This window comes from Triturus cristatus, chromosome 2_2, assembly GCF_964204655.1.
Source record: "Triturus cristatus chromosome 2_2, aTriCri1.1, whole genome shotgun sequence".
NCBI classification, from domain to species: Eukaryota; Metazoa; Chordata; class Amphibia; order Caudata; family Salamandridae; genus Triturus; species Triturus cristatus.
The window spans coordinates 62,811,178-62,827,671 of NC_140582.1; the positions used below are offsets into that span (position 1 = coordinate 62,811,178).

The window sequence follows — 16,494 nt, forward strand, 5'->3', positions numbered from 1 at the left end:
GTGTCTGTCTGCATCTGTGCGTCTGGTGCTCAGGGGGCTGCTCGTTGCTGGCTGCTAGGGCAGAAGAAGACGGGGATCTCAGGCAGCGACGCCCTAGTGCAAGAAAGGCCGTCTATTTTTATTATAAACATAAGGGAAAATGTAGCAAGTGCCCCTGGTTGGGATTATCTATCAACCTGCCAGCTCTCAGCACAGATGCCCCTTCAAGGTTAGGGCGCCGCTCCATGGGGCGGCTTAGACGCGGCCCTGCCCTAGCAGCCGAGCCCCTGACGCGCTGACATGAGCACCGGCCTGCAGGCGACCCTGCCCCGGTGCAGGCTGGCGGCGAGCGGCTCCCTCCGCGAGAGGTCTGAGCACTCTTTCTTTCTCTTTTACTACTACAGGATGGAGGATGAGGCGGTGCTGGACCGAGGGGCCTCCTTCCTGAAGCACGTGTGCGACGAAGAAGAGGTGGAAGGTGAGCAGGGCCGAGCTCGGCTCCTTGGGGGCGGGGGCTTATGTACATTTGTCTGTCATGCTGTTGTCATAACATTCGGTGGGGATTCGCCAATGAGCTGAGTGCGTCTGCTTCTACGGAAACCATATTGTACCATATTTAGAAACAATTCTGTCAAAATGTGGTCAACTCAATGTTTTGTCGAGTGTGAGCGGGTGCATGTGGCCTTTTCTACGGGTGCAGGACGCATGCACGGGATCCGCAGTACGGTACCCACAAGGTAGCACGGGTACTGGCAGTCCTGTTCTCTGTGACGCCTCATGAAGGCAAGCTTGGCTTTTAATGTTTCATTTCACTCTCGCAGAAAGTAAACCCGCAAAAGATCAAAGGAACTTCTCCCCCCCCCCCCCCCCCCTCACAGAGTGTGGCAAGTCACCTGCCCCGCTTCACTGTGTTCAGAAGAGCCCCCACCCCTCCTAGGGTCCAATGGAATGTATCGGCGGCCCTGTGGTTAATAATGCTACTGCCTTGGAAGCAGCAACGACTTAGTGATTTTTGTTTTACTGAAAGCTGAAGAGTGGGTCAGCTCCATCATGGTAAAGATTTGGAATATGGAATTGTAAGCTGGATGTATAGAGGATCAGTATTATTCCGGATAAAACAGCATTCCTTATTTTCAATGTAACAGTTTTAGGGCAGCACAGTGTACAGAGCACCATAAAGCATGGGCACTAAGGTCAAGGGTCGTACCTACGTTCAATCAACTTGATCATTTTTATAGCCTAAATATTAAATCGTTTTTTGTGTGTGTTTTGTTCTTACAGCCATGCTTTAATAGCAGAATGTTAACCGTGGAACGAAAGGCTGCCAGCCTATAGTCCAGGACCCTTTCCTGCTTGCCACTGTGCTGAACTGGCAGCTTGTCAGCCAGACATGTATACAAGGGTGAAGACATGGATGCAAGGTGTAGACATATACGCAAGGTGTAGACATATACGCAAGGTGTAGACATGTATGAAAGGTGTAGACATACGCATGGTGTAGACATGTATGAAAGGTGTAGACATATACGCAAGGTGTAGACATGTATGAAAGGTGTAGACATATACACAAGGTGTAGACATGTATTAAAGGTGTAGACATATACGCAAGGTGTAGACATGTATGAAAGGTGTAGACATGTATGCAACGTGTTTACAGTACTCTGAGGCCTCAATGACTGAGTATTTCTATTCATGATTGAATTGCAGGGGTGTTGTCTTTTTGTAATTATGGTGAGATGAACATTTAATGGTGGTTGGGCTGAAACCACATGACATAGGTGTGAATTAATAATATTCCGGTTAGTTTTGGTGCATTGTTTGAGAGATTCACTCTTATGGGGGTTGTTGAATACCTGACACTGAAACATTGCAACCTAAAACATTACAACCTTTTGCAACAGTGCAGCCGCTAGAATTCCTGCAATCTCAGTACGTAGTATGTGGTTTGTTAGGTTACTCACAGATGCGACTCAGTATATATATTATCGCGAACAGTTGTAGAACTTTGTACCTAGTACAGCTTACTTGTAGATAAAATCTGTCTTAAAAACATTAGCTACGGAAAATAGGGCCCCTTGGCTCAAGGACGCCCACAGCTCTCCAGGGACCACCCTAACCCATCTGGCCCTCCCTTACAGCCAAAGGCCATTGAATATCTGTGAGATATGGTACAAACAAGGGCCTACCCATATTCTGCAGGGGTGGTCATTATTTTGCGGTATGCCACTGCCGAGCCCTCGAGAAAGTCTGGAAAAGGGATCCGACACCGGACAACAGGACCTCCTACAAACTTGCCACCCGGAAACACCACCAGCTGATCCGCGCCGCCAAGAGAACAGCATTCAAGGACCGGTTGGACAACAACGCACACAACAGCAAGGAACTCTTCAACATCGTGAAAGAGCTTTCCAACCCCAACGCGGGAAACAACGACATCACCCCTTCGCAAGACCTCTGCAACTCCCTGGCTTCATACTTCCACAACAAGATCGCGGACATACACAGCAGTTTCAACAACCAACCAACGCACACCACGACCGACCAGCCAGCCCCCCCCACCACCACCCTCCACGCCTGGACCCCGATCAGCACAGAAGACACCATCCGCACGATGAACTCCATCCACTCCGGATCACCAACCGACCCCTGCCCCCACCACATCTTCAACAAGGCCGACGCTGTCATCGCACCCCACCTGCGAGACATCATCAACACATCCTTCGACACCGCCATCTTCCCCGAGAGCTGGAAACACGCCGAACTCAGCGCTCTACTCAAGAAACCAACAGCGGACCCCACCGACCTCAAGAATTACCGCCCCATCTCGCTTCTCCCGTTTCCAGCCAAAGTCATCGAGAAGACCGTCAACAAGCAGATGGCCGCCTTCCTCGAGACGAACGGATCCCTCGACCCCTCACAGTCCGGCTTCCGAGCCAAACACAGCACCGAGACCGCCCTCATCGCCGCCACCGATGACATCCGAGCCCTGATGGACAATGGAGAAACAGCGGCCCTCATCCTCCTAGACCTCTCCGCGGCATTCGACACGGTCTGCCACCGCACCCTAATACGGCGCCTCAGCAACATCGGAATCCAGGACAAGGCGCTGGAATGGATCATCTCCTTCCTCGACGGAAGAACACAGCGAGTCCGCCTACCACCTTACAAGTCAGAGGCCTCCGAAGTCATCTGCGGCGTCCCCCAAGGATCATCCCTGAGCCCCACCCTCTTCAACGTCTACATGAGCCCCCTCGCGGCCATCGTACGCAAACACCACCTCAGCATCATCTCCTACGCCGACGACACCCAGCTGATCCTCTCCCTGACCAACAACCCCGCCGCCGCCAGAGCCAACCTACACGAAGGGATGAAAGAGGTAGCCGAATGGATGACGACCAGCCGCCTGAAACTGAACTCGGACAAGACGGAGGTCCTCATCCTGGGCTCCTCTCCCTCCGCCTGGGACGACTCCTGGTGGCCTCCCGCCCTGGGCACCGCACCCAAACCGACAGACCATGCACGTAACCTGGGCTTCATCCTGGACTCCTCCCTCTCCATGACCAGGCAAGTCAACAGCGTCTCCTCGGCGTGCTTCAACATCCTACGCATGCTACGGAAGATCTTCTGGTGGATCCCCACAGAGACCAGGAAGACCGTCACCCAGGCCCTCGTCACCAGCCGACTGGACTACGGCAACGCCCTCTACGCCGGGACCACCGCCAAGCTCCAGAAGAGACTCCAGCGGATCCAAAACGCCTCAGCCAGACTCATCCTCGACATCCCACGATCCAGCCACATCTCCGGACATCTGAGAGACCTTCACTGGCTCCCCATCAACAAGAGAATCACCTTCCGCCTCCTCACCCACGCACACAAAGCCCTACACGACCAAGGCCCGAGCTACCTCAACAACCGAGTCAACTTCTACGCTCCCAAACGCCACCTCCGATCAGCCAACCACGCCCTCGCCGCCGTCCCCCGCATCCGCAGAGCAACTACAGGAGGAAGGTCCTTCTCCTACCTGGCCGCCAAGACCTGGAACTCCCTCCCGTCCGACCTGCGCCTGACCCAAGACCACCTCTCCTTCAGGAAGAAGCTGAAGACCTGGCTGTTCGAGCAGTAGCGGCACCCCCCCCCCCCCCAGCGCCTTGAGACCCTACGGGTATGTAGCGCGCTTTACAAGTGTCACTGATTGATTGATTGATTGATGGAAAAGACAATATTTGTGCCATGACGGCCCCGGGTGATATAGACTTAGAGCCAAATCCGGAGTTATATGTAACTACCAAGAAAGCCACTACATCGAGGAGCCTCTACTTCTGGTGAACTACTTTCAATTACCACTACTGAGTTTACCACTACAGCGGTTGCCATCCCATTGAAACTGGTACAGCGTTTACAGTCCTAAACACAGACTAAACCCTAGACCTGACACGACAGCCCAAAGCTGAATTTTAGCCTAAAACTGAATCTAACCAGAAACTCAACTATTAGACCATCCATTAATCTATCTTTAACCCTAACCCTAATTCTAATTCTAATTCTAATTAGTACTAGCCCTAAGCCAACCACAGACCCTAAAACTTTACCCAGCTCTAATAACACCCAAGACTATAACCCTAACAACCCCCAAACATTCCCTTTCCACAACCATAATTTTAAGCCTACCCCTACTTCTATTCCACCCCAATCCTACACCTAACACTACTTCTTACCCGAACTATCAGGCTTGGTTCTAGAGGGTGGGCCAGGCCCACCCAGGGAATATCTGGCCCACCCAAGGCCATTCAGAACTGAAACACAAGCGTTTTCCCCCTTAATGTTTGATAGAGGCGTGCAGCCCTGTGGGCTCTCTCTTATCGGTTATTTTAGTGATTAACATCTTTGACATAGGATACTTTCAGGCCTGGGGAGAGACGTGACGTCAACAGAGTTTATTAGCTGGTTTGATGCACAAATGACCAGCATAGATTTCCTGAAAACTGAATTATGATTCTGGACTTATTGAATCGTATTTTTAAACTTCAGTGCTTTCTAAAGTAAAAGCAAAAGCTGCCAATTTTTTTTTCTTTTAACATGAAAAGCTGTAAAGTGGCTCTGTATGGCAAAAGAACATTTCTGCTGCTTCACATGACCAGGAGCATGCCGCTGTCCTAAAGTTCTGCATCTTAAAGAATTGACAAGCACAACATCCCTCCCCCTCCCCAAAGCCGGAAGCTCTTCAAAGAAAGCAAAGTATATAGCTCTGTGGGTGCTGATTATTGTGTTAAAAATGTCAAACACATGCTTAAAATATAGAATGGATTAAATACTTTGTTTTCTATTTTGGCCAGTACTCACTCGCCTTCATGGCCCACCCAATGAAAATATTCTAGAGCCAGGCCTGCTAACTATACTCTGAACCTAAAGCTCACAATATAACTTACCCTAAATCCAACCTTGCCATCGATTTTTTTGCATTCGATGCAGTGGCATACTCTGTAGTGGCATTCTCAGTAGTGGTAATTTTGATGTTGTGCCTCTGATATGGCAACACCGTGATATAATGTCTGAAAGATAGTACGAGTGAATGTAACAAATATTTGATAAAACTTGTAGATCCTTACAGGAACACTAACTATTACATTCATAAAATAATTAGGCAGACACTTCTTAAAGAGCTGTGTGTTTGCTTTGTGGATGAGATTCCCTCAAGCATTGCTAAACTTTACAAGTGGCAGCCCACTTCTCCTCTTCCAAATCTTCCCTTACACTCCCCCTCCCCTTGCTGTTTGATTCAGTTGAGGAAGGGCCCAATGAGGTCCCAAAAACATACATCTATTTCTTTAACATCAATATATAAATCATTGACATGGACCTTAGAGGACACCTACTGCTCCATGATATTATGATCTCATTGGTTCTTGGAATGTTTGATAGAGAAGCAACCCTCGTGGTAATGGGACTGTTTTAGATTGGTTCGTTTTGGTGGAATACCAGGAGTTTATTATGAGGTGCACAGGTACCTGCTCTTATCACATGCTCCCGAATGACTACATTTTACCGCTAATAGAAATCTTCAGGAATTATTTAATGAATTTACAACTTTATATTTAAAATAAATTATGGGAGGTGTCACATTTTTTCAGTAACACGGCCCTGTGATGATGCTATCAATCTTCCATCCATCATCAGTGTGAGGTGTAAGAAATCCCACCTTTGGATGAATTACCTTGAGCCCCATCTGATTCAGACTACAAGATTGGAGATAAGCCAACACGCCAGTGAGATCTTGGTAGTACTAGAACACTGGAAAATAAGTGTCATATATAGCGACTAGGAGAGACCAAACGCGGTAGCAGCAAGAGAGATGGGTACACAAAATGGAGGTTGTGATCGTATAGCCGTGAGAATAGAGAACACTCTCCAAAACATCTTCTGAGCTACCAAAGAGGTACAAAGGCTGGACTGGCGGAGCTGCGCACTCAAAAGGGAGAGTACCCAATAAACACACTATTTAAGGTCTGGGACAAAGGGGGAAGTCAAACCAATTAAATCTGATGCAGGGTCCCACTAGATCTGTATTGCTTCACAAAGGGCTACCTAGAGCTCACAAGGTTGACCACATGAAAGATGCTGCTGAATTAAAAAATATACTCATTATATCAGGATCATTTACTTTTTTTTTTATTTTAATGCTCATTTTTGAAACTTTTTAAATATTACACAATGTTAAATTGAATCATACACTATTCATGATGAAAACACAATTAATTGTAATACACAATAAAGTGAACAATTTTTTCCAGTGTACAATGCTGATACATTAAATGATTTTCATCTATTCTTGTTGAAAAACGCGTGATACATTCTAACAAAGGCCTTTAGACTAAAAGTTGAAGAAAGACAAATATATTTTTTTACAGAAAAAACTTTTCAAAAAACATACCTCACTAACATGCTGTTTTCATACCCACAAGCACACATACCCAGTCTCTCCCCTTTCAAACAAAAACATTAATTCTCTCACTTATACCATTCTTAACCTTCTAACCACTGGTCACATACACTAGCAATGACAACGTAAAAGTGACGTCTATTTCAGCCATTGTTGTGTTGTGGGTTGAGATCTTGCACAAACTAGTCTACGTACGTTTCGGTGGATTTTATACTTTATATCCACCTTCTTCAGGACCACATATGGTTACAACTCAATACTGGTGGATCAAAAAGGGGGGTATTTTATGAGTCCACCGAGCTGGACTTTCCTTCTCGGTAAGTAAGACACATCTCATAGGCCTGGGAAGGTCCAGGACATGCACATTTGTTGTTCTGTAGCGAGAATTTAATTTTTATAACAAATGAATGTATCCATTATGATCATGTGTTCCTATAGGGAGACATAATTCTGCTTGTATGATAGTCTAATGTGCCTTGCATCACACTGTCACAAATTCCTCATATTACTGGTCTGTGGCTTGCGTCCAAACGTATTTAGCGGGCAGCTCCAAATGAATAGAAGCTCTGCCTGGGCTGTGCATTCTGCATGTGAGTGCCCAGTGGTGCAGTGCTGACCCCAGTAGATTTCAATTCTCAGGCTTCTTCTGTATGTATAGTCAGAAATGAGATAATCTCGCTAGGTCCTCGGCTTCCTATAGGATTGGTTAAGTATGTGCACCGCTGCAAACCTTACCATTCCAAGTGTGCATCAAATCCCATGCGAGCTGACCTTTATCATATTAGGCAAGGAAAGAAAGACATATTGCATATCAGCAGTAGAGGAGGCTGCAATATCAGCTTTAGAAAAAGCAGTTAACAGTAATTGTAACCTACTGGGATTTCCCAGCTAAGCAAACAAAGTAATCTGAAGTCTACTAACACAGTCATACTTGCACTATGGGAAATGCTAATTTGGCCCTTGGGAACTGTGGCTGGAACACAGCAAATGCAAAACCAAGCGTGAAGTAAGGACAAACATTCATACAAAAAACATCTCACCTGAGACATTGATTAACTATTTTCAATTTGGACTCCGCGCACAGTAGAAACTACACAATCAAGTATACTGCACCTACCCGTTATGATTTTATATGAGTGCCCCTTTACACCAGTACAATATTTGCCAAACTCTGGTGTTTCTATTGAGAAAGTTGCCCTTGTGGGAGATAAAACATTAGTGGAAGTTTCTGATACTTCACTCTTTGACACAGAAGCAAAAAGAAAATGTCAACCATGCCCCCCCTCCTAATTGACTTATGTGCAAGAATATAATTTGAAGTCCTTTGCACTGTAGAGGTCTTCGCTTGGTGTGGAGTAGATCAAATTTCCTTCTAGATCGGCGTAGCACCAGATTCACAAAGATTTTGCTGTGACTTACTCTTTTAGGACTCTTTGCTTACTACCAGATTTGAGGGATAAGTCAGAAATAAACCAGGAGTACTTCAGGAGTACGTCACAGCAACAGCTTGGTAAATCAGACCCCAAATGTATAAGCAAACATAATTTTGTGATGCACTGAAACAATTTCATGCCAGGTAATCCCTCCTGAAGGCACAGGAAGTGACAGTATCCTTGATGAGAGGAGGGCCTGACCTTGATTGCCTGGGTTCATCGTGTCATGGCTCTATATTTTCTCCTCTAACTTTTTCATCTATTTCCCCAGTTACATGCACAGCACTCCAATGCGACACAGTAAAGATTAGCAACAGCCCGCTAACAATTTGGATATGACTAACAAAGTTATAACAATACATCTTATCAACTAATTTTCCTATTTTACCGAAGTTCCCTAATATTCGGATGCCAAAATTCCAATAGCAAATCTGTCTTGAAATCATTGTGTGTGGAATATTTTTACAGTGGATCCCACATTACTAGTAAGGAAGGGAATGTGATGGTATGGAAAGAGTGGAAAGAGAGGGATAGAACATATGTGAGTAAGTGAAGACGATGTGAACATGGCTAGGGAGAAAATAGAGAGAGGGAAAGGAAATATGGCATAGGTGTAGGGTAGTTAAGGGGTTGGGTGAGAGAGGGAATGAGAAGATAGTAAAAGAAAGTTAAGATAATGCCCCAGGAATGATGAAACAAACAAGAGTGAGACGATAAGGTAGGGAAAGAGAGGGGAGGAAAGATAATTTTGTGGGTGTGTGTGCATGTGTGACAGAAAGAGAATGTATGTTGTTTGCGTGCAAAAGAACTAGAGCCAAAAAATGACAAAAGGAGCGAAATGGAGGAGAAGAGCACGAGGCAGGCCAGGAGATAACATAAGTGATGGACACCCAAGGCAGCAATCAAAAATGGAAAAATAACTTTGTAAGCGAGAGAAGAAGACAAGAGTGAGAATATAATAGGTTGCTTGTTATGGGAAACAAAAGCTAGAAGAAGAGAGAAATATGATAGTGGAAAGAATGGAAAAGAAAAATGGGGATAATGAGGGTGGCATGATGAAGTGAATACAATAAGACAAGGAAAATCGATCCAATGAAGGAATGGAGAGAAAATGAGAGTGATACTTAAAAGATAGTCAATCAATCAATAAATCAGTCAATCAGGATTTCACTAAAGCGCAGCCAATCACCCAATAGGGTATCCAGGTGCTTGCAGGTCCCAGAGGCTAATTCGAACAGCCAAGTCCTGAGGGCCATTTGGAATTTCGGAAGTGAGGTGATGGTCCGGAGTTGCGTGAGGAGGCTGATCCAGGTCTTTGCTGCGATGTGGGAGAAGGACGTCCTCCACTTTGGCTTCTGTAGATGTGAGGAGTATGGGCAAGTGCGAGGCAAGTGGAGCGTAGTCTTCTCGACGGTTGGTGAAAGTTCAGGCGGTGGTTAATGTAGGTGGGTCCTTGGTTGTGTAGAGCCTTGTGTGCGCGGGTCGGCAGCTTGAATTGGCATCTCTTTTATACAGGGAGCCAGTGGAGTTGCTTGAGGTGGGGTGTGATGTGGGTTCATCAGGGAAGGCTGAGGATGAGTCTGGCTGTAGCGTTCTGTATGGTCTGAAGTCTCTGAAGGAGGTGTGTGGCGATTCCTATGTAGAGGGCATTGCCGTAGTCCAGTCGGCTGGTGATGAGGGCTTGTGTCACAGTGCGTCTCCGGTGTAGGAGTAGCCACTTGAAGATCTTATGTAGCATGCGCAGAGTAAGGAAGCAGGGGGAGGAAATGGCATTGAACTATGATTTCATAGTGCTCTTGTTGTCAATAATAATTCTGAGGTTTCTGGCATGGTGGGAGAGTGTTGGTGTGGGTCCTAGGTCTGATGGCTGCCAGGAGTTGTTTCATGTGTTGTTACTGTTGTCGAAGATCACTACTTTCTTCTTATCTGTGTTTAGGTGCAGGCAGTTGTTCTTCATTCAGTTGGCGATGCTTGACATGCGTCTGTGGAAGATGGTTCTAGTTGTGGTAGTGTTGTCGGTTAGTGAGAGGATGACTTGGGTGTCCTCTGCATAAGAAATTATGTTGAGACCGTGTGCTCTGACAAGGTTGGTCAGGGGAGTAATATATGCATTGAAGAGCATAGGTTTGAGGGATAAGCCCTGGGGGACACCCCTGGTGATCTCCTTGGATTTGGAGTTGAAAGTTGGGAGGTGGATCCTTTGGGCTCTTCTGGTGAGGAAGGAGGTGATCCATGTGAGTGCGTTACCTTAGATGCTGATGCGGTGGAGTCTTTCGATCTCTGTGCGGTGGGATACTGTGTAGATGACTGCTGAGAGGACGAGGAGGATCAGAGCTGCTATTTCTCCTTGGGCGAGGAGGGTTCAGATGTTGTCAGTGGCTGCGATCAGTGCGTTTTCGGTGATGTGATTGCTGTGGAAGCCGGATTCAGAGGTGTCGAGTAGCTGGTTCTGCTCCAGGCGTGTCATGAGTTGCTTGTTGATCTTTTCTTGTTCCTTCGCTGGGAATGGGACAGGAAGATTGGCCAGTAGTTTTTGAGTTGAGGGTTTTTAAATAGTGGTCTAACTTTAGCGTGTTTCCATGCATCGGGAAATGTGGCGGTGGTGATAGAGAAGTTGAACAGGGTGGTGAGTTCCTGGCTAATCCTTTGATTTCCGAGGTTAAAAATGTGGTGCCGTCATGGGTCTGTGGGAGTCCCAGGGTGGATAGATTTCATGGTGGAGGTGGTGTCCTGGTCAGGGAGTAGGTTCCAGGTGGTCAGTTTGTGGTTCGTGTCGGTTGCTGTAGTGCTTTATCTGTTGAGGAAGTCCATAGGTCTGAGTTGGAGTTCAAAGTTTCTGTATATGGTCACGATCTTGTCTTGGGAGAAGTCAGCACGGTTGTCGCACAGCTCCTGTGAGAGTGTGATGCTGTTTTCACTTGCAGCCATGTTGGAGGGTTCCTTAATGATGTTGAAAAGTTCCTTGGTGTTATTGGCACTGGTTTCAATGCACATGGGGAGGGCTGTCTTCTTTATTGCCCTCAGTGGATGGAGGTAGAGGTTGAAGGAGGTCTTGAAGGTTGCCTTATCAGAGGTGTCCTTGCTGGCACACCATCTCCTCTCCAGCTGTTTGCTGTCTTGTTTCACTGTTCTAAGTTCTTGGGTGTACGAGCTGGCCTTTTTGGAGGATTTTCTCATGATGTTGTTCTTGGTGGGGATGATACTGTTGCCCTAATTGGTGATCCAGATGTTGAAGTTCTTCTCTCTCTGTTCAAAGTTAGTGATGGCAGCGCGGTTGAAAGTGTTGAGGGTGTCCATGCAGCTGGTCTCTGAGATTTTGATCCACCTCCGATAGGAGCCGCTGGTCGTCTTGGGGGTGGCTTTGCGAGAGATGGAGATGCTGAAGTGGATGATGGAGTAATTAGTCCATGTGAGTTCTGTGATTTGGCTGTATCTTAGGCAGTTGCTTGAGATGAAAATGAGGCCCTGCGTGCGTCCTCCGCTGTGTGTAGGGTCGTGGACGATCTGGGTCAATCTGAGGCTGCTCATACTGTTGAGGAGGTGTGTGCTGTTGTTGTTGTCGATGTAGAAATGTAGGTCATCTAGGACGATGTAGTCCCTGGAGTCTTAAGCTAGGGGCACAATGAAGTCTGCCATGGTGTTGCAGAAGGTGGAGCGCGGGCCTGGGGGTCGGTATGTGACGGTGCTTTTGATGGTTGTTTTGTCGTCTGTGTGGATCTTGAAGTTGAGATGTTCCATAGGGCTGGTGGTGTTGTTGATGGGGGTGGTGCACTGTATGGTCTCTTTGTGGATGATGGCTGTTCCTCATCCCGGCTTGTTGGTGTGGGCCTAGTGAGTGATTTTATATCCGTTATGGATCCCTATGGCAATGTCTGGGGCAGATGTGGGGTTGAGCCAGGTCTCGTGAGGAAGAAAATGTCAGGTGCAAGGATGGGGATGAGGTCCCATAATTCAGTGGAATTCTTGCATAGTGAGCATGTGTTGAGAACGGCGCATGGGGTTGGTGTTTTTGTTCAGGTGCTGTCTGTGGCATTTTCGGGGTGGGGCTGGTCAGTGGGCTGGTGTGTGTGCTGTGGCGATGAAGTGACAGTGGGTACAGGTGAAAGGTCCTACCATGGAGTGGGAGTCAGCACAGTGATTGTGTTTGTTGCGGCGTCCAGCGTTGAGGGTGTAGAGCTTGGTGATGGTGTATCTCAGGGGGGCAGGAGGGCCAGAGGTCATGGAACTGGGCGTGGTCCAGATGCAGACGGGCTTGCATTTTCCTTACCTTTGGTGTGTCAGCGGCGCACTTGCTGCGTGTGTCCGCTGCACGGTCGCACTGCAGCAGGCATTAAGTAGGTCCGAGGGGGACGGCATCGGTTGGCAGGGAGAATGGTGAGTGGGAAAACCTGGGCAGTAAAACCCCGGCAGGAAAATCGGGCAGCGGCGGTGTCACTGGATCAGTCTGGAACAAGCAGGAACTGGAGGCCACAGGCAAGTGGCAGGCTAGGTGCCCAGGTGCCTACACTGATGAAACACAAAGCTGCAAGGAAAAAAACATCAACAACGAAATTTAGAGTCAGAAGAGAGAAAAAAGGAAGTCATTTTTCCTGATAAATAGGACTAATGCAAAAACAACAGTTGATGGACAGAATGCAGAACAATGTCATACATTCACCCCAGTACAGAGATCTGGGCCTAAATCCATCGTTTTTTTGCTCACCATGTCGTTCCAGTTTGAACCCAGCCATATGCAAATCAGTCTTGACCCTGTGCCTCTTGGGTACAGTCCAGCCTGAACTGCCAAGCCAGGTCCTCCCTGGACTGGAAACAAGCATCCTAGGACCGGTTTCGGGGTTTCACCCCTCTTCAGCCAGGATAGCTTGATTCCAGTGGTATGGAGAGCACACTGTCCCTGTTTGCCTCCTGTGCACCTTTTAAAAGGTGTGCCAGGGTCCAAACAGGGAAAGTGTGCCGGAATCATAATATGGCCCCTGGTGTCTACTAAGGAATCTCCTCCATTTGTTGTGCATGGCTGGTAGATTGTACTTTTATGTAGAGTGCTTTGTGGAACGAGTTTTGATGTCTTATGTGAGGTCTGATGGTGTGCTCTCAACATGTTGTGGCAAACCTTTTGATGCGTTTAAGCAGGAAATCTTGCAAGGGGATGTATGGTACAGTGTATTATGCATACATACTGGCTTAATTTAAAAGGCTACTCTATTTGTTGTGCATAGTTGGTAGCAAACAGGCGTGCTCAAGAGGGTTTACTGTACTGTAAGTTAAAATACAGATATCATTTCATTCATTATTTGAATTTAAGATAATGTTCGGAAGGACTGCATTTTTACAATCTAGAATGCCGAATCGGCTAACTTGCTGCACGGACTGTAATTAACATGAATAGAATATTTACGTTTTGGTCCCCAGTGGACGTCAGACACCGGATGGACCAATTAGCTTCACTGGTTCAGGAAGAGATCCAGCAGCTCTTAGAGAATTCAAGGTTCTCCAAGGACTGTGAGCCTAGTGAAAACATAACTATTTGTTTTCAACTGCACTCGGCAGTGTTAACTTACAGCATGGGATGAGCCAGATACAGATGGAGTAACACTATCTCAGAAGGTCACATGATACAATTGTCTCGGGAGTCACTCTCCTAGCTCATGCCGTAATGCCAGCACTGTCATGTTATCCTAGTCCTGAGCCCATACCCAACTGCCACACTTTTACCCTGCACTGCCATGACATTAGACAGATTTATTTACTTTTGTGGTTAGTTCTTAGTAATTTTGAACTCATATTGTGAAATCGACTCACAGTACCGGTAGACTGACCCAAAAGCCAATCATGTATCAAACAAAAACATGTAAACTTCCACCGGTTCTGGAGGCTTCATCATTGTGTCATATTGTGCTGGAGGAAAGCAGCTTGCTTATGAGCCTATTAGGAGAACACAGGTGAGCTTTCCTTAGTTCCAGATATAACCCTCAGAGCGAGCGGTATGTTAACGTCCCAACCTTTTAAGACTGCAACACAACTATGGAGATGCGTAGTCTTGGACGAAGACTGAGGCTTCTTCTAATCACTGTTTAACTACAAAAAATCTGTGCACAATCCAGAGGTGCAGTTTCATTTCTGTTGTTATGGTTGACACCTCACTTGACAAGAAATCCAATTGATGCAACCTTAGTGACGTTGCTGCCCCACTAATCAATTTGCATCAAACCAGGGGTAATAGCGTTCATTCAGCATGCACACCTTGACCACCCCTAAGCTACTTCTTGCTGCAGAAGGGAAATCACCCAGAAATATGTGTCAAGGAATATCAGCACTGGGTGCACCAACTCATAGTCAAAACTTGCTTATTTGTGAATCATTGAAATGATCATGAACGGCATTTACCAGAATGCAATGAGAAATTTTGCTGTGATGCCAGTATTGTGCAGCCTCTCCCCTGAATGCCTTCCTTGTGTAGACTGCTCAAATGGCTACAAAAAATTATAAGCGGGACAGGGTTCCAAAAAGTTGACACTTTTTGAAATAATGGTGATTTTCAAATCAGAAGACTGATCTGTGCATAACTCTGAAACCACATGAAAAAAATCCCCAGTATTTTAATGGAGCATCAGCATTTCCACTATTTGGTTTATTGTCTTGGATTGGTGGATGGTTGTTGAGCTGTTTTGGTGGTGGAAGCCAAAACATGAGGGTCCACTTCCTGTTGGACTGTCTGTGTGTATCCATTATTGTACACAATCAGGTAACTGTGTTCAATTGCTGACAACTGGGGCTGCCAATGCCCTGAGTAGCAGTGGAAAATGTATTTTCAGCTCCTCAACAATCACGTCACCCAGGGCAGGCCCGGGACCCCAAAGCAGCCCTGGCAATTTTCTCTGCCTAGGCCCTGGCGTAGCACTGCCTGACCCTGGGAGGCTGGAAACACGTGCTTGCTTGTTTTGGAAACTCTTGCTTTGCTGCAAAACCAGCCACCAGTAACAAAACTGCCCCCCACTGCTGCAAAACCGACCCCCACCCTTCCAGCCTCCCGGGGAAACTCCCAAATGCTCGTTACGGCCAGTCGGGCCCTGACGTCACCTTCTTTCGCTGCTGCTCGAAGTCCCATCAAGGCACTTCCGACAGCAAGGAATGGAGTGATGCACAGCACCACTAAAAAACTAATGTCAGTGACTGCTCACTTCATAATTTGATAAATTAAGAACGTTTTTTAAAATGTGCTAAGATGCAAGATCCAAGACATTGTAACTTCACACGCCCTTACTGTTTTTACTAGGAAATTGTTCCATAAATGCCAACTCACACAGTACCACGGTGTGAAACACCATATCGGCTCCCTTCACATGGCCATCCTGTAGGGAGGCAATATCACGCAGGGTAAGGGAAGGAGAGCTAGAAATCCCTACACAGAGTTGATTCCAGCATGCCTTTGGCAGCTCTGAACAGCTGAAGTCTTTTAAGTGTTTTAAAAATACCCCAGGACATCGGTGGCATCCTCTGCAAGCTTTCATATGTTTTGGTGTCGGGAGAAGTTGGTGGATTGAGGGGGCAGAAGTGGCTCTTGGACAGTTCTTAGCAAGAAGCCCCGCCCTGCTCCAAGGCCCCATCTTTTCTCCCATCTTGTCTAAATGGGGCAGTACTCACCAGTAATAGGTACTGACACTTCCTGTGTTTTTTGCGTTGAGTGCCAGAACTTCTCCTTCACTAAAGAGAGTTCTGGTACTCATAGAGGTAGACAGGCAGGACCAACAGTTTTGGTAGGTGCAAGTGTCTTGGACATTCAGGCTGCCAGAGTGAAGAACAGCTGTGCCCTTCTCTGAAAAAGAGAAGCAGCATGGTTCTTTTCTCAGCTGGCTTATGTTCAGTATTGGCAGGACTCCTCAGGTGTTGAGAGGCCTGACAGCCTAGGGTCCGTGGGGTCTACTCTGCTAATCACTTTGTATGTGTACATCAGGCCCTACCGCCTCCAGATTGTGTGCTTGTAAGTCCAGGCAGTCAACTCAGAGAAGGAAATCTGACAGCAGCTGTAAGTAGCTGAATGACAAACATGTCCGAAATACTGTGTGTGTTTGTGTGTGTATTTGTGTGTGTATATATGTGTGTGTGTGTAAGTGTGTGTGAGTGTGTATATATGCATGTGTGTGTGTG

General features: G+C 46.8%; 1 protein-coding gene across 8 annotated transcripts in view; it reads left to right on the plus strand.

The window, feature by feature from the left end:
• SLC4A4 (solute carrier family 4 member 4) overlaps nucleotides 1-16,494 on the plus strand; it is a 739,594-nt gene that overhangs the window by 287,494 nt on the left and 435,606 nt on the right. For all 8 annotated transcript variants that reach the window (XM_085641000.1, XM_085640999.1, XM_085641004.1 and 5 more), the window contains exon 2: nucleotides 384-457. In XM_085641000.1, coding sequence (XP_085497126.1) covers nucleotides 384-457 — 74 coding nt within the window. The remainder of the gene's footprint in view (nucleotides 1-383; nucleotides 458-16,494) is intronic.